The sequence below is a fragment of the Stylophora pistillata genome, chromosome 2 (assembly GCF_964205215.1).
Source record: "Stylophora pistillata chromosome 2, jaStyPist1.2, whole genome shotgun sequence".
NCBI classification, from domain to species: domain Eukaryota; kingdom Metazoa; phylum Cnidaria; class Anthozoa; order Scleractinia; family Pocilloporidae; genus Stylophora; species Stylophora pistillata.
Window position 1 is genome coordinate 52,907,462 of NC_142520.1, and position 24,276 is coordinate 52,931,737.

Below are 24,276 nucleotides of genomic sequence, written 5' to 3' on the forward strand. Positions count from 1 at the left end.
CGCGAGGGATCCGCGTTAACGAGTTACAAGGCAGATGGAAGAATGGCCCGGAGTTCTTATACCTACCAGAAAGTCAATGGCCAATTACGACAGCACCGCCGACCCCCAATGTAGACATGGAACGCCGTCAGATGCAGATACTGACCGCAGTCACAGCACAGAAAGCTAGCAATGGTATTGATCCATCCAAGTTCTCAAGCTGGAGAAGACTGATGCGTGTGACGGCGCGAATACGTAGACTAGCAGAAAAGATACGCCTGAGAAAATACGACCAACACGGAAATGAAGGACCACTGACCCCTGAAGAGCTTCAGCAGGCAGAAATTTATTGGATAAAGCAAGCACAGACAACACTGTACAGTCGACTGGATAGAGGGGAATTCAAATCGCTCAGCCCGTTCAAAGATGGAAACGGAGTTATCAGAGTTGGAGGAAGAGTGGATGAAGCTATCGTGTCCTATGAAACGAGGCACCCTGCCCTTCTTCCAAGTGATCACTGGATTTCCCTCCTGGTAACAAGAGAAGCTCATCAGTACGGACACTCCGGCGTAGCAGCCACCACAGGCAAGACGCGAAGGAAGTTTTGGATCTTGAAAGCGAAGAAGCTAAGCAAGTCCGTCAAATTTAAGTGAGGATTTTGCCGCGAAATGGCACATAAGGCTGAGACGCAGCTAATGGCAGACCTACCTGTTCTCCGTTTAGCACCACACACACCGCCATTTTACTACACCGCATGTGATTACTTTGGTCCCTATCGCGTCAAAATAGGGAGAAGCAGGACGACTAAGCACTATGGCGTCATCTTCACGTGCCTAAACACCCGGGCTGCCCATCTAGAGTTAGCGATTGACCTAACTACAAAGGAGTTCATCCAAGTTCTTCGTAGATTCTTTTCAATCCGAGGATACCCAGCAGCGATACTAAGTGATAACGGAACACAAATGGTTGGGGCCGCTAACGAACTGAAAGAGATGGTGAAAAATCTAGATGACGATCAGTTACGCGAGTTTTGCGGAGAAAAGAGCATAAAGTGGAAACGCCAGCTGCGCCACATCAAAACGGATGTGCAGAAGCCCTTATCAAGAGCTGCAAGAGATCACTGAAGACTGCAATCGGCGACCAACTTCTGACGCCTTTCGAGTTGTACACCTGCCTCCTAGAGATCGCAAACCTGTTGAATCAACGTCCCATAGGGCGCATCCCCAATGATCCAGACGACGGAGCGTACCTGTGTCCGAACGACATGCTCCTTGGAGGAGCAACTCCAGAGGTACCACAAGGTCCATTTAAAGATACCAGAAATCCCCGTAAGCGAGTAGAGTTCGTGCAAAGAATAGTTGATTCATTCTGGAGACGCTGGACTAGGGATGTCTTCCCCACCCTGGTACCAAGAAAGAAGTGGCATGTTGAGAACCGCAATGTCAAAGTTGATGACATAGTTACGGTAGCCGATAATAACGCTGTGAGAAGCAAGTGGGCTGTTGGCAGAGTAACCAAAGTATACCCTGGAACTGACGGAAGCGTTCGAAACGTTACAGTGAAGACATCCACCGGAGAATACAGTCGTCCAGTGACAAAAATTGCAGTAATTCACCCTGCTGAAGGCGGCGACTAAACGAACATTTGCTATGATAAGGACTGCGCCCTTATCGGGGTGGAGAGTGTTTCGTTAATACAATGAATTATTAACTTGATTTCCTGATTGACTCTGATTGACACTAAGTTTCGCAATTAAGCCACGTGAATAAGTCTGCTTTCAGTTCAGATGTTTAGGTTCGAAGTGACCTTCATGTTTTGCTGACCTGTCGCGCTGACCCGTATTCTGTTATACCCTGATCTGTTATATCTGTTGCTGACCTGTATACCCTGAAACAATCCTACTAGACATCGCCACAGAAGTAAGTTATCAGTGCTGCAATTCTAGCGAATAGTTTGACTCGTGTGTTTACGTATCGATAGATCCTGTTCAGTTTCTCAAATGTATTTAATTTCTTTTCTCTAGATCGAATAATAATATACTGGAATAAATTATACGATTTGCGTCAGCTAGTTGGATTGCCTGTTTGGTTTATCGGACCATTTCCACTAAATTTTCGTCGACTCTTTTTGGTTTAAGTTGATCACGTGACGCGATACCCGTCCGTGAAAAATACCCGGATGAATAGTACTTATCCGTGTAAAATTTTGAATGGTCTGATAGCCGCGAAGTTAGCCAGATAGGAAAAACAGTGACTTTTCAATTCTGGCAGGTATAGCGTATTATTTAGCTGGTGTACTGCTGCGAATTATTGACATTTGTGACAGGCTGTACGCATGAATAAATATTTGCTTGATCTGCGTTTAGTAGGTTTTGACTGTTTTTCAACTAGCACGCGGAAGAAAATTTAGTGGTGAACAATAAAGACAATAGAGTGTTTATGTCTCGGAACTAGCATAATCGCCCTCGAAGCTTCACTTCTCGGGCAAGTATTTGTTTCAAGAACATCAAATTTTCGCGGGGGAACTATCAACCGATAGCTCCTCGACAGAAACACTCTGTTGTTTAAATAGATATCGTTTAGGGTAGTCGATCAGATTGCAGCATTCATAATGTAGCGTTAGTAGATAAATAGTAAAAATTGTTCGGATCATTTTTACCCAATTACAATTACTTTTGAATAAGCGAGGCGAGCAAGGGTATATAGAGTTTATTTCTTGAGCTCTTTTAATGTTAATGCGTTAGACTTATAATGAAAAGATCCAGTTCAGCCATTAGAGGAGTCAAGTTGTACTGTTCCTGGAAAATAAACTTTACTGCTAAAATGCCTCTCCCTCACATCACTCTACCCAGGAGTGTCCCCAGGAGTGTCCCCAGGAGTGTCCCCAGGAGTGTCACCAGGAGTGTCCCCAGGAGCGTCCCCAGGAGTGTCCCCAGGAGTGTCCCCAGGAGCGTCCCCAGGAGTGTCCCCAGGAGTGTCCCCAGGAGTGTCCTCAGGAGTGTCCCCAGGAGTGTCCCCAGGAGTGTCCCCAGGAGTGTCCCCAGGAGTATACACAGGAGTGTCCCCAGGAGTATTAATTGTCCAAGTGAAATGATAAAGAAACGAGAAAAAAAATACTGTGGAGCTACCTGTCAAAGAGTAGGATCCCGTCCAGGGGTGGGTGAAAATATTCTTGGTCACTTCATACCACAGAAATTTAGATTGATTAGCTCCCTTCACTATGTAAGTCATTCTCTTAGGCAGACTTTTACCTTTCACCGCACGAACGACTTTATGTATACTTTATCATGTTTGAACTTCAGCTCGGTACATGAACAACATAGATTCTTTGATAGTCATGTGTTTAGTCAATTTCATTAGACTTTATTCAAACAAATCTGATTTAGCCACAATGATATGTATTGCCATGTGTTGTAATTTGAATTGTTGTTTTGAATATATAATATAACAATGATTGGTTAAGATCACCTAGCCTTCAAAATATATTGATGTCAGCTGAATTAGATACTTCTAAAACTAACGTAACCCCAATAGTTAATTTTAAGTTTGATGGATAAATATGATTGCTCGGCTTTTAAGGATGGATGACTCATGTAACTATTGAATAATTGTCATTATTTGTAAAGATTTAAAGGCCATCTCTGGTATTAGTGTTATGAGCTCAGGGGTCCATCACCACCACAGTTAATTCACGTTTGTGGAGCATGGAGAATGCTGGGATGCTGATCCACCACACGTAACCTCCAGCATTTCTTTAAGCCTCCTCGGGCCCAGTTCTTCAGAGGCTGATTAGCACAAACCCAGGGCTAATCTTTACCCTTGATTTCTCTATTTAATTGTTTAAAAAGCCTTTTTCAAATAATTTTGTCTTTTCATTTTCTAACATTTAATCATCAAATTGTGAGCAAATGAAATAATATTCACTTTTCTTTCAAAGCTTTCAGATCTAAAATCGGATTTCACACTCAGCGTGGATTTTCTTAACCCACCTTTGTGTAATTTTTTGGGTTATTTTCTAGTACTCCTGTGCAATCATGAGAGAAATAAGGGACTGTGAAAGTATAGGGGCCTACTCAAAAACTCAAAATAATACAACATGATGAGCAAAGTTGTTCAACCGACTGACTGTACCACTGACTGGACTATTATATGGAACAATACTTAAAGTTTCCGGGCAAACGCAGGAATAACTACACGTACACAAACAAACAGAACTTAAAAACCTGACGTGTGCTACAACCAACTTAGAATAAAACCCGTTTCCATGGATGTAACTAGAAAAGCAGAGACCTTAGAAACCGGACAGGCGTGTATATCCTTGTGTCACAATATTATGCTCTATTGGAGTAAATCACAGATAGTAAAATGCGAATATATTTTAAGGTAACAAATATCTATAAAAAGTAACGTGTGCTGCTTTATCTTTCTTTGTCTTGACTTACTGCTGAAGGTCTCCCTTTTACTTCTTCCAGACATGGATGACTGAGATTAGGTCCTTTTTCACGCTCAATTTCTTCTACAAACCATTCCAGGATCCTCAGATAACTTGAAAATGACACATACCGTGTACCATAAAAATTTGTGGGAGTTTTACTTGGAGAAACCACAATTTTAGTTTTTCTTCTGGGAACACATTGCTAAGTTTGATTCTTGAGGTTTCTGCTTTCAAATCAATTTTTGTTCGATAAAGGTGTTTTCCGAAATTTCTGTGTTCTTGAGGTCTTAAGGATATTCCGACTTTTAAACTAATCTGAATTTAAAATCGATCTTCTCCTCCGGATCGTTGCTTTCCTCACCCAGGGGGGGTGGGAGGGAGGACAAGGATTAATGAGGGGGAGGAGAAGGGAGGACAAGGATTACTGAGTGGGGAGGGGTGTACTTATTAAGTTTCGCTGTCGAAAAACTATCACTTCTACATTCGATAGATCTCCGTTTGAAAACTATTTTGTCTCTTTTCCCGGCCCCCATACCCAGTCAAGGGTGTAGCTCTGATCACGGGTGCTGTCTAAAAACAGGTGTAGATATTCTTGGATTCTTTTGATCAGAAATTGTTAGTAAGTATTAACGAAGCTGCATTGAGGAGGGCGTTGGGAAAAAAGAAATGCTAGTATCCCTAAATCGTGTCATAAAAAGCATATTTGTTGAAATATTTCTTTAATTTCTGTCATTTATAACCACTAACCGCTCTAGCTGCGTTTACAAAAAGCGTATGCAAGGACTAAAACTACTTGGCAAATATATCTACTATACCGACAAAATATTTCAAACCTTGACTTTAAATCTTGAATTTTATGTACAAAACACCGTCTCTATCGCTCTTTATGACTAACAAAAATATTCCACGTTAATTGTTCAAGTTGGGTGTTTTCAAGTTTACTGTTCTTCTCCAGTCTAAACTGCTCCTAAATTAAACATTTCTTCTGGTGCTTTCAGTAAAGTAACGAAATCATTTACGGTGAATTACCTTTTCTTAATGCTTTTCACTTTTTAGACAACTATATACACCGTGACAACTACTGAATTCATCGAGGACGACTACTCCCGAAAGAAAAACTTTTAAACCTCTGAAAGACTTTGTTTCTTCTTTAGGCCCACGGCAAACGTTTAGCCACATCTTCATTCGGCCGTTTTCTTTTTTTTTTTTTTTACAAAGATCTGGAACGAGTATAATGACTTAATGGATAGCCTGTCTTTTAACCTGTAAAAACAACAAACGCAACAGTGCGATTAGAAACCAAAGGAGACTAAACTGCATCTAATGCCGTTTGATTCAACAAACTGAAGCGGGCGATCAAGTGTCAGTTAGTGCTGGAAATAAATTTATGAAAACTACCCACATTATCACGTATGTTAAATAACCAAAGAAAGAGAATGGATAGGAAAATGGAGGAAAAACCTTAAAGTTAAAACCTGAATTTACTGTCATCTAAGAGTTAAGAGGGAGACTTATGATTCTTGGTACACATTGAACGAAATACACTGTCAAGAAACTAAGACTATAATTACTAACTGCCGCAATATCTGGCTAAAGAAATGGAAAGAATGTAAAAGTGCGCGTTGCGGATAATACTCCCCGACTTATCCTATACAGAGGCTCTAGTAGCTCTAGATATCACGTCACTATACGAGAGCAGGGAGGCCTTGAGTAACACTCTATTTGAACAAATTGTAAAGAACCAAAGCCATAAGCTCCATGATGTGCTGCCACCGCGCAACGGGTCCACTTGTTGCACCCGTAGCCATAGATACTTCAAACTACCGATTTGGAAGACCAATAGGTTTCAAAACACTTTTATTATGGCGAACAGTTCTAATTATTAGGAGTAATCTTAATTATTAGTATTTTGGCGTTGATACTTCTCCTTTTGTATTTTATTGTAGGTTACATTTTACGATTTTCTTCTTTTTAAGTAGTTTATCATAATTTATAGATAACGTTTAGTTCCATTGTAAAGTAAGTCACATTTCAGCCGGCCCGGGGACTGCAATGATTTTACTCCTTGATAAAGCTATCTCTATCTGATGTAATGAGCTGTACCTTGAGCGGGTTGAAGGCTGACATAGTGCACCTCATGAATATGTCCCAGCACAAGTGCTTTGCTTTCGTCAACTGGACAATATGGCGTAATCATTATATCATTGCTATGGGGTAGACTGCTGACCACACGAATGCACGTTTTATAGTAGTTTCCTGCGGCACACAGAATCACGTGATCACCCCAAGCGCCATCTTGTTCCATGTGTGTTAAGTATTCAGTCCATGTTTGATGTCCAGGGACAAAGTGAAACAGATCTGTTCCATCCGGCTGTAAGAAAATCAGTTCAAGAAACAAACTTAAAGAGGATTGTTGATAGGAACTTGAGCGCGCGGAGTACGAGTCATGGAGTAATTTTTTTTAAGAATGGTGCGAGACAACCTTAATTAGCATTTATTGTAGAACAGCAACGATTCGCAAACAGCAGAAAAACAACAGGAAAGATCCATCATTAAGAAAATAACTGGAGTTCTGTTTAGTGTTATCTGATAGGTGTTTAAGAGAGGGCATTTTTTAAACCAAAATATTCAAATGACTAAAACCGTAAAAGTCTGCTACTTCGGAGGCCACATTAAGTAACAAATGGATTCAACTGTAACCAACATCATTGTGAGGCTTCTTAAATAATAAAGTTATGCTGTAAACACTGGGATAGGCTCTGGTGGTGTTGACCCGTATACACACTTAACCTCAAAAAGAACAGTAAGTAACAAACTTTATTAGAAATACTAACATCAACTTACTAGTTTTGGGTTACTTCTGAGGTACTGAACCAAGGTTTGTCTTAATGTGCCATGTGTGATTTTGATTCCTTTAACAATTTCCAGTTGTTCTGACAAAGCATAGAACATGCAATTTCCTGATCCTTGATTGTCAGATGTCGTGAAGCCCTTGTCTGATGCAATATTCCTCAGCCCCAATGATAGATCTGTTCTGCTCTTGACTTTGCTTGCATCAAGTTGCATCTGCTGAAGTTCCCGGATGATTCGGTCAAGAGAACCTGGAAGGGACAAAAAGTTTTTTAATCTGACAGCATGAAAGAAGCGTAAAAATTGTCAGCTGAAAAATAACAATTCTTAATCTAGTAATAGAAACTTGGAGGGTAAAAAGGGAAAGAAGACCTTCGACGACCAAACAACCGATGTTTTGTTCAACAACTGAGCATTGAAGAGATAAAGTGCAGGAGACTTTTTATGTGCGAACCATCACACCAATAACCAAAAGAGAAGAAGAAGTAAAGAAAAATTTACGCCAAGGTCTGCACTCTAACATATCTGTGTAACTGGAAAAAAAAACCGTAGGGCCGGTAATTCAAACAAAGTTCAGAAGTTGTTCAACAAAACCGCGTTCTAAAATATAGTGAATTTAGCTGAATCTTTTATCTGTACATTTATTCTTCTGAAAAGTGTCACTTTGTTCCCAAATGTCTTTGGATTCTAACACAAGAAATCAGAGATGTGTATAATAATATATGTCTCACCAGCACAAAAAATTATCAAAAGTACCATTTTCATAAAGCGCTGGCCTTAGATTGAAAGTTAAGAAAAGGAGCAACTGCTGGATCGTCTTATAACCTGTCTGTAGTTCTTTGGGGAAGTCAATTGCCGCGTGTTATTGATACTTTGTTCCTCACCTGGATTCAGTGATGAATCATTTGGTGCTTGTTCGGTTGACGTGTCAACAACTTCGCCCACCCGAGTTCTCAAACTTGTGTCTTGTCTTTTAGAAGCTACAGAGAGAGAAAGAAAAACAAATCACTACTCAGGCTTAACACCTTTTTTTTGTATGAGTTGTTCCCGCTTTCCAATAAAGGCGAGTAGCCCCCAATATATACGGTGTCTCCGCCCCCAAAAACACTTTTCGAAGGACATTCAAAATATTCTCACCATGAACTATGTCCCACATCTTCTCCACAAGAATGTCACACTGTTTCTCCCAGTTGAACTTCTTTTCATAGGAACTCCTAAGTTGCTGAATCTCATGAAGTCGGTCTGATCTTTCCTTCTCTCGGACACCAGCAATTGCCTTTGCCCACTCTTTGGGGTCCTCAGACTCCACAACAAATGATTTGCCTGATGGTACAGTGCACAATGCCTCACCAAATCCCGAGTTGCCACTGACAAGAATGGGAAGACCAGCAGACAAAGCTTCTAGTGCTGTCAGGCCAAATCCGTCTGTTCTAGAAGGCATCATGCAGAGATCAACTTCACAAAAGATTTCTTTCAATCTCTCTTTACTTTGCACGAACTTCCTCACAGTCAGCTGGCTTTTATCAATTCCACTCTTTTCTAAATTCTTTGCAACCTCATCCTGTTTACCGTCAGGTGCACCCACGAAGATGAGACAGTAAGATCTGTCTTTCAGTTCAACTATTGCTCTAGCAGAGATGTCGTAGCCCTTCAGGCTGAAGTCCTCTGGATCACCACGGCCAAACGTCAGTACCTTGAACGTTTTACTCTCGTTTGGGGCTTGCTCTAGGTCAGAGAATTCACGGAAAGTTCCGGGAGTCAGTTGAAGGATGTGTTCGTGACTCTTACATGAGCGTAACTGAGCGGAGAAAGCGTCTGTCAGCTTTGGTCCAACCGCTATAACAGTATCTGCCAACTTACACAACTCTACTTCAGTTAAATTCTTCTCCTCACCTTTGGATCTAGCCTTGGAATAGTTTTTGTGCATCGCAAGTTCTTCAGGTGCAGTATGCACTACCTGTATCCACCTGCACTGGTGCGATTCTTTAATAAATTGAGCTTGTTTACCAAGCTTTGCTCCATGACCCAGTACTATGTCAATGGCCAGATCTCTCGGTGGGGCACTTAGCCAGTCAAGGGGGTCGGCATAACCCGGGCGTCTTTGTGCCTCTCTCAAGGATACATTGTGACTCGTTGCCATTCTCCTCTCTTCTTCAGAACAGGCAAACTGTGGAACAAGGAGAGTGACGTCCACTTGCGGATGTTTGGCCAACAGAATGGCAAGCTGTCGGTTTATGGTGGACAAGCCTCCCATTGATGAACTCCACTCACTGCCCAGAAGAGTCACCTTCAATGCCGTGTCAGACTTCATTGGCTCAATTTCACTTGCTTCACCGAGTGACCTTGCAGCCACATTTGAAGATAAACCCTGAAGAAAAAGACGTCATCTATGTGTGTTATGATATAAATATATGTTGGTCAATACTTAACCGAAGGAAAACAGAAAAGTATAAACTTCAAAAATAATTTCATCGTGATAGAGATTCTCTTACTAATATTTGAAACTGGATATAAACTATTAGGGCTACCTTTCTCAAGAATGAACATTTGAATCTTAGATCAAAGAAAATGGAGGAGAGAACTTCCAAAGATGAATCAGAGGCTAGAAATCTGTACTTGAAAAATCTTTTTCATCGATCATACCTGCTTTCTTCTTTTCAAGAACCATTTCTCCAATCCACAGGGAGGAAGTATTTTATCATCGATATTTCTTTTACATATTTCCGCTCGGCCTTCATTTGCATCAATGAGGTGGAAGCAGTCCTCGTGGGTGCACGTGGTTTTCACGTGGTCTGAGCATGCACGACTTGGTTCTTCTGCCCCTTGATGGCAGTAAGGACATGCAACACACAGCCTATACTGTAGTCCCCTCAGGTACGGCATCTCTTGTGACAAATTATGAAGGGTGTCTTCAAGAAATTCACGAACGACACTTGCTAGTTCGGCGGAGTTCTGTCCTACAACCTGATCACTCTGTGTTCTCTGTCTCAAGATTACCTTCACAAATCCTGTTTTGCATATGACGACAAAATCATGAATATCTTTCCCAATGATGAACCATGCTCCATTTTGGTACAGGGTAGGTTGATGCGCGGGCCATGTCTTTGAACACCAACGAATGGATCGTGAGACAAGTTGTAAGAAGAGACCATGAGGAACAAAGCCATGGACAAACAGGAGATACAATGGACAGGGATCTGCTGACGACGGTTTCATCTTACAGAGTTTATCAGGTGATGACTTCAGCTGAGCTGGTACAAAGTACTTTACGTCAGTTGGGGAAACTGAGAACTTAGCAATCAAACCAAATCGCTCCATCATGTCTAAGATGTCTTCTTTGATGATTCCTTGTTCAATAAAGCTGGAGAACACATGATCAACATGTTCCATGCTGAGGATGCCACTTCCTTCAAGTTCTTGCCAGTACTTAGCATTCAGGGCATTCTATAAAATGTATAAAAATTCAGCAATTCTGGATAAGGGAAGGCTACGTAATGTTCCTTTTGAACGTTTCCCACATACATGTAAAACAACTGAAAAAATAGTTTACTTCCATCAATGTACTGAAATGGTCGGATATTAAACCTGGGCAAATTTGTATCTTGGGTTGCTCAGAGGTGAATACGCCCACTTGCACACGCAAAAAGAACTATTCAATTGTGTGAATATAATTATTGTGAGCAGTAGCAAGTTAATGCAAGTCTCTAATTGTAAATAAAGAAGGCTCAATCAATATATGACCTGACAAGCTGCAAAGAGTAGGTGAAATAGTATGGGGTCAACAAATCATACGATTCTAACAATAAACAATAAAAAGACACATGTTCACAGTTTAAAGAGTCACAGTTTTTGCATTAGTTAGTTCTTTCTTCGAAAAAACAACATGCTTAGTTTCCTCTTGTTCTAAATTATTGAACAACATTTTCCACGTAAGCTAGCCTTTCTAAAGTGAGAATAGTTTTCTACCTGTTTATTGAAAGGTGGAATGGTTATCAGCTGCTTGAACAGATCAATCAGCCACTGAGCCTTCAGTACAACTGTACTGCGGTGCTTGATTATCATCCCCAGGCCATGGTAAAAACTGATCATGGAGTCAAACTCTTTTGCATTTTCCATGAAACAATCATTTCTTGCGTAGTGCTCTAGTTGTTGCAGATTTCTGTGATAAATCTGTTTGGCCACCAAAGCTTCAATCACCTTTTCAAACAAAAACCACCTAAAGGGCAAGAGAATACTTAAAATGTTGTAGAGCATAAAATTGGATATTAATTTCACTCAGACATGACATTGTATATGTATTTCCAGTCTTCTAGTGTACATGCATATTTAGCCTTGCGATGTCTTCAGCTTTCAGGAATAAACAACATGGTTATTTTTTTGCCACAACGTCTCAATTCAAAGAACCCTGCCTTCTCAGATATCAATTACATCTTCTCATCTTTTATAATTATAACATATTGTCTCTGTGTCAAGAGTTAGAGTTTTTGTTGTCTGCTCTGAAGTGACTGCTCTGTATTTGCACGATCTGATGTTTTAAGAATTTTCATGAACTTTAAACTACTGGAGGTGAGATATTTTTGAATTCATACACATTTTCAGGGATGTTCAGTTATGCTGAATATGCGAGTTACATTCAAAGAACTTTTCATTGCTGTATACTTTTTTAATAAACTATTGATCCAGAAGTGTTTGAACTGGAGTTTTTCCAAATAAATTGTGTTCTTATTTACCTGACGGGTATTTTCTCACCCATATAAGGCTCCTGCCACAATACCTCCAGGATTGCATTCTTCAATTTAATTATACCATCTACTTTTCCTTCTTGCTCTGCAGGACATATTTAGAAAAGGAATTTAAAAAAAAAAGCACAATGCAACACAGAAATATGTGCTTACAATAAGCACAGTTTGACAACATAGTTCAGTAACAATCTCTTCAAATCCCCACATTTTAGGCTTTCTGTTCCCTACAATTATTTGATACTCCGAAATTAATGGATCCATTAGCAAAAATTAATTGGACTCCGCATGATGCTGCCAGGATATTCAGAATATAAAGTGGCTGAAAGCTAAGCACAGTGCAGGTTATAAAAAAAAAAACAAAAACTCTGACTTTTTTCCACTATATGTCGTAACTCATTTAACCATGGCAGTATCTTTTAATACCAATACAACTCCCATTAGAATGTTCTGTGTCTCTAGCTGCTTGCAATTAAAATTGTTATGCAACACAACATATCTGCTGAATAACATGTAACAAATGTGGGTCAGAAAATAATTATTGTTTGCTTGACTCAAAGGTTACATATTATACAATTATAAAGTCAACAATTACTGCAAGTAACCTATGGTTAAGGATACAAAATGAAATCATATATCTTACCTGTTTTATCTTTTCCTATCTGCTTTCCAATCTTCTGGAAAATTTTTTTCATCAAATTAGGCCTCTGAGTGTTGTCAATGCAGAATAGAGGCCTGACCACATGCCTCTCACATTCCATACCAGAAATTCTCTCCTTAATTTGTTTCATTGTTGCTGCTATGTCTTCCACTGGTTTGTCGGCATGTGTGCCAACAATGAACACTGGGGGACGGAGGTAGGGCAGCTTGTGTTGTGCATCATCATCTGTGTCATCAGTTGTCAGGGCAACACTATGTACTGTAGCCAACCATGACAGCAAATTCTCCATGTTTGTTTCATTGTTAGGGTTTTCCAATTTCACATCATTTCTCCCTTGTCTCATGCAGGGCTCAGCTGGGGCATCCAAAGGCTTGCTGAGATTGTGCACCAATATGTATAGTGCCCGCTGTGATAGGAAGATAGGATGGCTGGCATAGTACAAGTGCTGCCCTGCAAAGTCCCAAACATCCATTGTAACATAGGATTCTTCTGTGAGTAAGGCACTTTTGATGGGTTTGCCTTTGGCATACTTTAACCACTGATTAACATGCTTCACAGTATCAGGCGGTTGAGAAACATCAATCATCACATCAGGCTCAGCTTGCACGTTTTCATCTTTACATTCAGTAGAATGTTCATTGCCATTGTTTTGCAGAATGTCCGTGAAACCTTCATCCTCCTCAACCTGATTGGAGAATGAAATAAAACATTATGCTCACTTAAACACGAAGGCGCGCTATAAAAGGAGCCTTAGCTCCCACTGGACCATTTGTCAATCTACCGTCGTGTGATGTAGAACTCTTGGAGTCAAGTCAGCTTGAGCTGCAGCTACTCCAAAGCAGTGAACAGCAGGCACATTCCTCAAAATTGTTTTATGTCTTCATCACAATACAAGAATTTTTGAGATTTGTATTCCCTTTCTCCAGTGGAAACTGTGTTTATTTGTGGCGGTAAATTTGAGATCGAAGTAGGTGGTTCGCACGTTACCTCATGCCACCATGCTGGCCGAAGTAAACAATAGATATCTCATTAGCTCCTTTTGTTCATCTACCAGCATTTAAATTTGACCTGCACACGTCAACAATGAGTGACAAATGAGCCTAGGTCTTCCCAGGGAAGACTTCCTTATATAGCGCGCCTTCGTGTTTAAGTGTATATAATAATGTTTTCAAAACTTGACATTATGAACAGGCTGCTAAATGGTAAAACATTATGATGAACTCAGTCTAGAACAATTTTAAGGGGGTTAGTTTCTAAAAAAAACTGTTGTGCTGCTTTAGTGAGGGGGGTATATATAACAAGATAACCTGCTTTACCAACTGTGTTGAAGTTGTAAATTGGTTACTGTAAAGAGTTCTGAAGCTGACATCTCAAGTGTAAGAGCCCTTAGACATAGAGAGAAACTAATTGCATAGATTAAGACATTGAACAGCAAATCCTCCCACCCTGGAGATAGTCAACTCAGACCAAGAACTGTTTGTTGAGACTGAAAGATACATATATAGCATAATATACTCTCATTGAAGCTCCTCTATAAGGATTAATAGCCAAAATGTTACAAAAGTTATCAAAAAATTGTACAAGAGAATACAAAATAACTATGACTAGAAATTTGTATATATAATATATAATTGGAGCAAAAATCTCAAATTTCCTTTAAGTTGAGTGAAGATACCACAAAAGCAATTGAAGAATGGAAAACTCAAAAGATGCCCCATCATTTTTATGATAAAAGTTTTTCATGTACACCTTCATTCAAGATGTTTAAATTAAAATTACTTCCAGATCTTTTTCTTTTCTAGACTCATGTAAACACTTGTGAAAATGCCCAAAAGAAACAGTCTCTTTCAGAAACATTCTGAATGTAAGAAATTTAGAATTTTCGTAAAGAAAATAATTTTGAAAAATATCAAGTTTAAATTCTACTAATTCCCTTAAAAAAATTCTTTCTCATGAGGCTTATTTGGCTGCTTTCATCCCTCCTCTTCCTCCTTCCTTTCTTCCTTCCTATTTAAAACAAAAAGAGTTATATAGAGTGACAGAGATGTAGAATTCTCAACACTTTACAAAACTTCCAAACCTGCTTTGACTTAAAAACATCTCCAACTTCATCTTTTAATTTCAGTTTTCCTTCATCAATTGTATCTTCCTTTAAGATTTTCTTTCGAGAAATATCTGCTCCACACATTCTGTCGGCCACAATCTTTGCTACATCTTTTGAACATTCCAATAGTCCTGGTTTACTCTCCCTGCTCAACTGCCAGTTTTGGACAGTTTGGTCAACATCAATTTCACATTTTGAAGGATCCACTTCAATCCCCTCAGTACTCTGTTCTTTAGGGTCAAATGGGAGGCCTAAAAGACTCTTCTTCAGACTGGTTTTACCAGCACGATCCTGACCAACCAGTATAATACGACTGCGGTAAGCTTTTACATATCCTTCTTTTAAAGCCTCTTCATAAGCCAACTGTACTTTCCTTTGTATTGCTCTTTCAGAGTCTAATTAAAAAAAAGTTGTCATGATTGAGCCAAAAGAAAAAGTCTAATTAGAGGAAGTTGTAATTATAAGAAAGCTAAACAAAAAGCAATTTCTGTTTTCATAAGTTATAAAAACAATCTGAAACAAGCTTAGAAGTAGGAAAGTCAATTTAATTATATGTCTACTATGTATAAATTTAAAAACTATGATTGTATTATATGAATACAAAAGTCATTGCATTGGTGGGTTTGGTAAACATATACACAATGACTATTAGAAACTGACTCAATGAAATGAAACATTAAGAGTTTGATTAAAATGTGAGTGATCAAACTAAACAAAGGCAATAACTGATGTCAATTCTGCCAAATGGTGTTTGGAAAACAGAAAGAAAAATCACATATTCCCAAAACGTAACAGCTGATAGATTCTAAAATATTACAAGGCCAGCATAAATTATGGTGTAACAATTATCAGAATTACTCCTGACCAATCAAGATAAAAGTTTTATTCCCCTAACCTACACTCTCACTTTAAAATCATATCAGTCCATAAATTCTGTATGATATAAGCTAGATTTTGTTATATTCTTAACAACTTCTAATAAAATAAAGCAAAAATTACAGTTACAACTATTCCTAGATGAGAAATAATTTGTAATAAACTTAATTCTTCCTTAATTAAAATCAAACAGAAAGCAAAAATTACAACAGCAATTCCTACAACTGTGAAATGATTTGCAATAAACTTCTTAAATTCCAATCAACTAGAAAGAAAAAATTACAACTTACAAAAATCCCTAACTGTAAAATGATTTGTAATAAACTTTATCCCTCCTCAATTATCAAATTATAGTACACTGTAGTTCAACTTAAATTTCAATGTCAGCCAAGTTGTTAAAATAAACCTTTCAAAATATAACCAAAACTTCCAGTACAAATGTCATGTATTTCTAAAGTGATGCAAACTTTGTTCAATCATACAGTATAACTGTGAAAGCATTACTTAATATTCTTCTCAACCTTTATTATGAAACTATTGTCAGCTGCCTGTAATTATCAGTAACAAGCAGCATAAACACGTGCAAGTCAACCATTAGAACCAATTTAGTAAATGCACATGTTACAACATTAATGTGAAGAGGAATTTCCTTTACTCACCTGGGACATCTGAATATACTTTGTCAATCTTATCGTTTAGCTCCATAACACTTCTCATTCCTTCAACTGTAAAAGGATTCCCTCTCACATTCAAATATTTGAGTTTCTTCAGCTGTTTTATAGCTGGACTCAACACAGTGAACTGGTTGTAACTCAGCCCCAGTCCCTCCAGCTCCACCATCTCCCCAATAGCATCAGGGATGGTGGTTAGTTTGTTATGTGAGATGTTCAGCACTCTGAGTTTCTTCAGCTGTTTTATAGCTGGACTCAACACAGTCAACTGGTTGTAATTCAGCCACAGGCTCTCCAGCTCCACCATCTCCCCAATAGCATCAGGGATGGTGGTTAGATTGTTATAAGAGATGTCCAGCCATCTGAGTTTCTTCAGCTGCTTTATAGCTGGACTCAACACAGTCAACTGGTTGAAACTCAGCCCCAGTCTCACCAGCTCCACCATCTCCCCAATAGCATCAGGGATGGTGGTTATATTGTTACGTGTAATGTACAGCTCTCTGAGTTTTTTCAACTGAGTCAAACTTGTAGGGAATATGGACAGCTGGTTTCTTCTAACATGAAGTACCGTGAGATTGTTTAGTTTTCTGATACTTTCAGGTATTGTTGTAAGGTTATTCTCTGACAGGTGAAGTGTCTCCAACTCAGTCAATTCAAACAAAGCTGCAGGCAATTCATGCAAACTTTGCCAAATGAGAGCTAAACTCTTTCCTACCATCTTTCTTCTTAACTCTTCTTTAGAAAGAAATTCCATTTCATTCATGGGAAACTGTCAGAACAAAAATAAAAGCTGTCATTAAAGGTGAGTAACTTAAACTAACTTGCTTTGGCATTATAACCATTCAACCAAAAATGGAAAAAATGAGGTTTATAATTTAACTTCTACTAAACCAAACTAATGAGTTATATTTTATTCCTCTAAGGACAATCTTTGGAAGCCATCCACCCTTCAGTGTTCTTTTCAACACTCTGAGTAAACACTGCTTATTTGTAAGAGCTCTAGTTATTTATTTTCATATCAGACATTTTGACTTAAGTCTCACTGTACAATTTTTTTTGTCAAAAAATAAACTGCTTGCGTTATACATGTTAACAACAAGGCGATTACGAACAAGAAAATACTTGAATTTTAAAACAGAGTTCTCCTGACTCTTTAAAAACAACATGAAGATTACTTTTATTGTAAAGGTTAATATCTAACAGGAAAGAAATCATTAGTGCAAATCTAAGGTCGGTTATGTTTGGATGTGATAACCTTAAACAGTTGTAATATAAACCAAAACATGAATGATTTCCAAGCTGAAAATATTCAAACCAAGTAGCTATTTCCAGACCTGTCACTTCAATTTATCCCCTGTTAATAATGTTTTCATTTCCAATTGACACAGAAAATTACTCAGAAGATGATCCTGATTCTTTAACAGAAACTGATTTCATAAGTCCTTCTCTCTGACATAATTCACTGTTTGGAATATGAAAAAACCAGAATAAGAGCCTTTTTGTGTTTAATTTTTTTTTTTTTTGCTTTTTAATTCTTTTTTTTTTTTTTTTCCGAAGAGTTTGTCACCCAGCATGATGCTTTTGAGACAACAATTTTCAATTTGATACATCTTGCATGAGATCTAGGTCAGCAAAAGTTGATGTACACATTATGCCATGTAATGATGTGGTTGATGCAATAAACAATTTAATTACAAAGAGTAAAGAAAACTGATAATAATTTTTTGTTTATGTTTAAAGTATAACTAAGAAGGTAACCAGCTCCACAAAGGTACATGATGAACTTGCTTGGAAGCCTCTCAGCATCAGGAGATCAATTACACCAATTTTACAAAATAGTCAAGAATCTTGCTCCACATTATTCAACTGAGCTATTGCCCAAACTGTCAAGTGGATACAAATATTTTTGTCTTAAATCAAGAGAAAACTTCACTCAATTTCCTTGTAGAAAATTCTACATTTCAAGAGTCGTTTTTCTCCACCCATTATCACTGGCTAGAATTGTCTGGACCTAGTTGTCCCAAACTCTGTATCTCTTCCCACTTTGAGAGCAAACCTGGTAAATTCTCTTTCTGAATACTGACACTAAGTTATACGATTGTTCTGTTACATGGCATGCATCTGTTGATCACACCTACCTCAGACTGGGTTTCTATTGTCTTTGAGAATATCTCTTGAAAATTAATAGCTGTGCATCAGCTATATATTTCCCACTGCAATTTTGACTCTGAATTACTGAAATACTCTTTCTTGTTTTTTTTCTTAGCTACACTGAGCTCAACGTAATGTCTTAATTCTACCTCTGCTGCAAATATTCTAGGTAAAGCATGGTCACTGAGCAGCGATGCAATAGGAAACTAAATTTGTATTGTATGGTATTGAGTCTGTAAATTACAATGTCAACTGTGGTTTTTTTCACAAAGTACAAAGTTTGATAATTAATACTAATGGCTTCTCAGAGGCCATTATTTGATTGTTCAAATAATAAACCCCTCTAGCGTTGTAGGTTTAACGCATTGTTATTGCCAATAAAGGGTTGTTTGTGTGTCTGTTTGTCTGTGTGCATGAATAAATTAATAAATAAATAAATTCAACACTCACTGGAAATATTGCATTTATCATGTCAAGTTTACACACTATGGTATGTTGATTGAAAGCTTTAAACAAACAGGTTTTTCATAGTAAGTCCAATGTACAATAATCAAAGATATTGAACACAAACAGGGAAGTATTTGTTGCTTTTGCAAACAAGAAACAACAGGCGAAATACTGGAATCACAATTTTTTGGCTTGAAATTCACATTCAAGTATGCTGTGGTTTCTACATCTTATACAACAAAAGATTGTTAATAAATCAAAAATGACTTAGTTCAAAAGTTTCTAAGAATTTGACTTATACCTTTTCACTTGTGAATTACCGAAGCAGAAAGCGAGCAAGTATCAAATACTAAGTGACATTATAACGGCATGAAGATCATATAATCATGCCAACACTTGGTTACTTTAAGACCTAGGCGGTTGCGAATACATTTCTAACTTGTATCTGATAAAATTAAATGAAGTACAATCCGGGAAATCAAGCGAAAATTTTGTTATCAGTTTAAACGCTCTCATTACTTGTTGTGAATACTAATCGACGCTCAACAACTACAAGAGAGATAAAATAATGATTAGAGCTAATTGACGTCAACACGATCAGAGACAGTTTCTCCCGTGCATTCCAGTTCCAATATTGTCCCGTTAAAAACGTTATCATAACTTAAAATCACTGTTTTCCTCTTGCTGTTGCTTGGAGTTTCTACTTCAACTCGTCTGTTACAGAACATCGACTGATTCCTGCAAGATCGTATGACGAAAGTGCTCTACAACTGACGAGCGTCGTTAAAGTACGAACAACAGATCAGAACCCAGCAAACTTAGAATACAAAGGGAAAGAAAGAGTATTGGAGATACCAGAGAATTAGATTAACCTGACGGGAAATGACTGCAAAAACACTTGAGGGGAAACGACTTCAGTTGTATTATCTTTGTTCGCATTTCAGGAGTCTAGCGAGGCTACGGTTTACACAAATAGGCTAAATTCTTATCTGTGTTCAACGTAATACTTACGTCTCAGCAAAGTGACAACAACTGCGGCGAATTATGACGAAATCAAAGACAGACGGTGAAATATTTAGTGGTTCGGCTGCTAGTAGACACTCCCTAACTCACAAACTAGGTTCGATTTACATCACAATGCTTCTCACATCTCACGCGACCACGCATAATGAGTTAAAGGGATGGTCGTTCTAATTCGCTGCGCTCAGACGAACGTAAATTATTTTCTCCTTAAATACTATTTATAGAAATACAACACCAAAGGAATGATGGTTGGATGCTCAGGCAATCCAAGCTGACATTTATTCATACAATTGACGAAAGAATATTACAATTTAGGTGCCCTAACTGCTACAATCCCAAATTATCAGTTATTTCTAGACTCTCAGATACGTCTTCAAGGACATACATGTCTTAAGCACAGTCCGACTTCCAGGGACCATGTAATTTAAGTAAACGTTCCGATAAGCTGGTGCTGTTGCTAACAACAGATGTAGCCCCTCCCGATCTTAAGCTATGCAGGCCATACAACTTGTAGTCCAAGCCAAGATCCTTAAGACAACTCTTAAATACTTCCCCACATCTCGTATACGAGAGCTTGCTTCCATATAACTTGTAAGTAATGGAAGATTTGAGCAATCTTAAAGGTCTAAAGAGTGGCATATTGCTGTTAAGATCTACTTTAGCCATCAGAATGTATCTTTCAAGGAGGGCAACAGGACAATATCTACTAAACAATCTCTTAATATAAACCCTATTCCCTTCTCTGTAAACGTCATTCTTGGCACGGGGAACAAACACACACAAACGATTAGGCAAAAATTCCAGATGGCTAATCAAAATATTACGAACTTCATCATAGCGAAGAAACCCCGCGAAACCTAACGAGCACATGCAAGCTAAACGCAAGTCCTTGAGGTTAGCTGATGGACCAGCATACTTATCGATGATTTTCTTAATAATATCGGCAGAGACGGGTTCCTTCTTAGAAACAGCTGGTTTGGTGCGTTTAGCTGCTTCTAACAAATTATGGCAAATTGCTGCATCCAAAGGAATGCTGATGATGCCAGGAATAAAGGAATGAAACCATTTAAGGGCTGCATGTGTCAACCATAGTGTTGCATAAGACTTGGATCTAACCGTATACCTCGTGAAGGTAAGCAATTAGAACCGAAACCGAGAAAGGAGGCGACGGCTGAATACCGGAGAAATTACACCATCTTGAGAACTTGACGATTTCTTTTGTATATCTTTTTACTGTGGAATCCGCCTTAGACTTCATTAAAAAGGTCAGAAGATCTTTGGTGTTTGTTTTCACGTGGTCGGCGGAGAAGTTCCCCCAATAACCTTGAGTGGTAAACATCTGATGACTGAACAAACGAAAACAAGACAAAAGAGAGCCGAAAACATTTAAAAGAAACGCCGCAAACTAAAATACAAGATTCAAAGCAACAACCGGTCTCCGAAAAGAAGCCAGCGCCACCTTTCTATCGTATGCACAAGCGTTCTACTACCACATAAACTACCTCAGAATATAAGCTGGAGACGATAAAGTGCTCCCCTAATCCAAAATTTGAAAACTAGGAAACTATTAAAAAATATCTAGTTCAAAGGTTTCTAAAAAAAAAAAAAGCAATCGTATTTTTTCGCCCTTCATGTAATCCAGCAATTTCTCAATAAAATGGGAGTGATATTTAAAGAGCTTTCCCTAATTTTTAGAAGATTTCGATTTCCATGAACGCATAGGGGGAGCTCAATTTCTTAGTCTTTAAATAGCTCACTTGTGCTAGAGGTTATTCCAAATCATGTGATCATGCATCTGAGAAATTACTGAATATCAACTGTATGCTTGCGCTCAACCATTCAAACCAAACATCTTCATGTTGAAATCAGGCAAATACCATGGAAATCAATGAGATTAACAACATCAATTCAAACAGGTTACGTCAAAAAAAATTTTGAACCGTGGAGTGTAATTTACCATAGTATTCGGATCTGGGACGCCCAATGATAACGCAAGTATTTATAACATAACATAACATAACATTTATTAAGGAAGCTAGAACGCAAATGTAAAAAATACATCCTGAAAAGGGAAAATCGTGAAAATCGCGAGGTTAGCCCTGTATAAAAACAATTTCCCTAACTAAAAACATACAAAAGATAAAATTTAAAGGCTGGAGATTCAATAAATATTCAGTAAATATTCAAATAAATTTTAAGTCTACTCCTAAAAACCGACAATGATTCGGCGTGGACAATGTATCCTGGCAAGCTATACCATTTCCTCACAATCCGAATGAAGAAACAATATTTGTAACAATTACAAACTGCTCTTTTCAGATAAAGTTTGTAGTCGTGGTTAGCTCTTGTACGCTTATTGGGAAACACAAAGAAATCTGGGAAAGAGAGGTGATCAATACCAAAAACTATCTTATAACATTTAACCAGAGATAGAAATTCTCTCCGCTTTTCTAGTGTTTGCCATTTTAGTAAGCTACAACGGTGTTCGTAATTCATTTCGCCTCGTTTCTGCCTTAAAGCTAGTCGCGAAGCTCTTCGTTGAGCCCTTTCTAGAGCCGTAATATCCTTAATCAAATATGGACTCCAAACAGGAGCCGCATACTCCAGTATGGGACTGACCAGTGATTTATAGAGCTGCGAAAACACGTACTGGCTATTAGTTCCGATGGACCACTTCGTGATACCTAGTACCATATTTGCCTTGTTTACCATTGCAGATACATGCAAGCCCCAGGACAGGTCAGAAGAGATGGTTACTCCAAGGTCCTTAGTGTTCTCTACTGACCTAAATTGCCCCCCCCCCCTCCCCAGCGACCCCAGCGAGTAAATTGGTTTAGTTTTATCCTTTCTATGTGTAATACGCATGACCTCGCATTTATCCAGATTGAAGTGCGTTTGCCATTTATTTGCCCATATACTCAATCGATCTAGGTCACCCTGCAGGGCAGGGATATCAACATCTGGCGAACTGATTGTTCGGTAGATTTTAGTATCATCTGCATAAATCTTAACAGTAGATGTCAAATCTGTTGAGATGTCATTTATGTAGATGATAAACAAAATAGGGCCAAGAATTGTTCCTTGGGGCACCCCGGACTTCACTGACGTTCAATCCCAACACTTTCCTCTAATAACAACGCGTTGCATTCTGTTTGTCAAAAAATGTTTAAACCACTGCAGTAAAGGCCCATCTATGCCGTACCTTTTCAGCTTAAGCAATAAACGCGCATGTGGTACACTATCAAAAGCTTTGGACATGTCTAGAAAGATAACGTCAGTAGGTTTACAACAATTTCTAGCTTTAGCCCAGTCATCATAACAAGCTAACAACTGCAATAGAGTGGATTTACCGCTGAGATACGCGAATTGATTTGGGTTGAAAAGATTTTGATCAGACCAAAAATCAATGACTCGATTCCTCACCACCTTATCCGCGATTTTGCATAGAATACACGTTAGTGAAGTCTGTCGATAGTTCTCTCTAAGATTCCTATTCCTTTTTCTGTACACCGGTGTAATATTGGCATTTTTCCACATTGTTGGTAGCTGACCCAGCGAAAAAGATGTATTCAAAAGTAACGCTAACGGAGATGATAACACCTGACTACATTCTTTCAGAATCCGTGGCGATATGCCGTCTGGCCCTGGGGATATATAGATATTTAAACTTTTCAGCATTTTTTTTATCTCTTCAGGGGAACAATAAATGCTGCATAATTTCTGGTTAGTAACGTAATCAAAAACTGGAATGTTAGCTTGGTCCTCAACAGTAAATACAGACGAAAAATAATGGTTCATGCTATTTGCTATACTAATATCGTCATTTAGAAACTTATCGTTTACTTTCAAGGATAGTAGATCGCTTGATCCTTTTCTCTTGCATTTTACGTCATTCCAAAAAGGCTTCGGGCTAGTGTTCGATTTTAGCTCCTCAGTCAAATTGTTTATATACTGCTATCGCGCAGAGTTACATTTCTTTTTTAGCTGATTATTAAACTTACGATAAGTGACCCAGTGAGACTCCATAGACAATTTTTTAGCCCTCTTGTAGAGTAGTTTCTTTTTTTGGCAAAGTTTGATAAGGTTGTTGTCAATCCATGGTGCATTTGTGGATCTCATAACTTGGTGTTTTGGAATACACTCGTCAACACCCAATAGTAGTAGATCCGACCATGCAGACCAAACAAGGTCGATGTTGTCTTCAAGAAAAGCACAGTGCCAAGGGATGTAATTCAAGAGATTCCAAAGATGTTCCCAATCTGCCTTTCTGAAGGAATAGGCCAATTTCTTGGACCTACGATACCCTCAAGGGGATCTCGATAGAAAAAAATTTATCGAGTT

At 38.5% G+C, this 24,276-nt stretch overlaps 1 protein-coding gene and 1 pseudogene across 1 annotated transcript; one reads left to right on the forward strand and one right to left on the reverse strand.

Moving 5' to 3' along the window:
- Positions 1-574: 574 nt before the first annotated feature.
- LOC111326422 (uncharacterized) lies at positions 575-1,654 on the forward strand (annotated as a pseudogene).
- Positions 1,655-5,115: 3,461 nt separating this feature from the next.
- LOC148740307 (uncharacterized) lies at positions 5,116-20,074 on the reverse strand. The gene is made up of 12 exons (XM_088750472.1): positions 19,924-20,074; positions 16,303-17,083; positions 14,744-15,162; positions 12,646-13,348; positions 11,994-12,090; positions 11,230-11,479; positions 9,907-10,707; positions 8,401-9,631; positions 8,148-8,243; positions 7,258-7,514; positions 6,517-6,784; positions 5,116-5,676 (listed from the first exon to the last, which is right to left on the reverse strand). Exons 2-12 carry the CDS (start codon positions 17,075-17,077, stop codon positions 5,672-5,674), a joined length of 4,902 nt encoding a protein of 1,633 aa, XP_088606598.1. The 5' UTR covers positions 17,078-17,083; positions 19,924-20,074; the 3' UTR covers positions 5,116-5,671.
- Between the last annotated feature and the right edge of the window lie 4,202 nt (positions 20,075-24,276).

Bases quoted from the DNA above. Each gene is read 5' to 3' on its own strand.
- LOC148740307 (XM_088750472.1), bottom strand. From the start codon at position 17,077: ATGAATGAAATGGAATTTCTTTCTAAAGAAGAGTTAAGAAGAAAGATG. The intron at 13,349-14,743 runs GTTTGGAAGTTT...TTCTCCAATCAG, and splicing joins ATGTTTTTAAGTCAAAGCAG to GTTGAGGAGGATGAAGGTTT. The intron at 6,785-7,257 runs GTAAGTTGATGT...ATTTTCTTACAG, and splicing joins TCAGAAGTAACCCAAAACTA to CCGGATGGAACAGATCTGTT.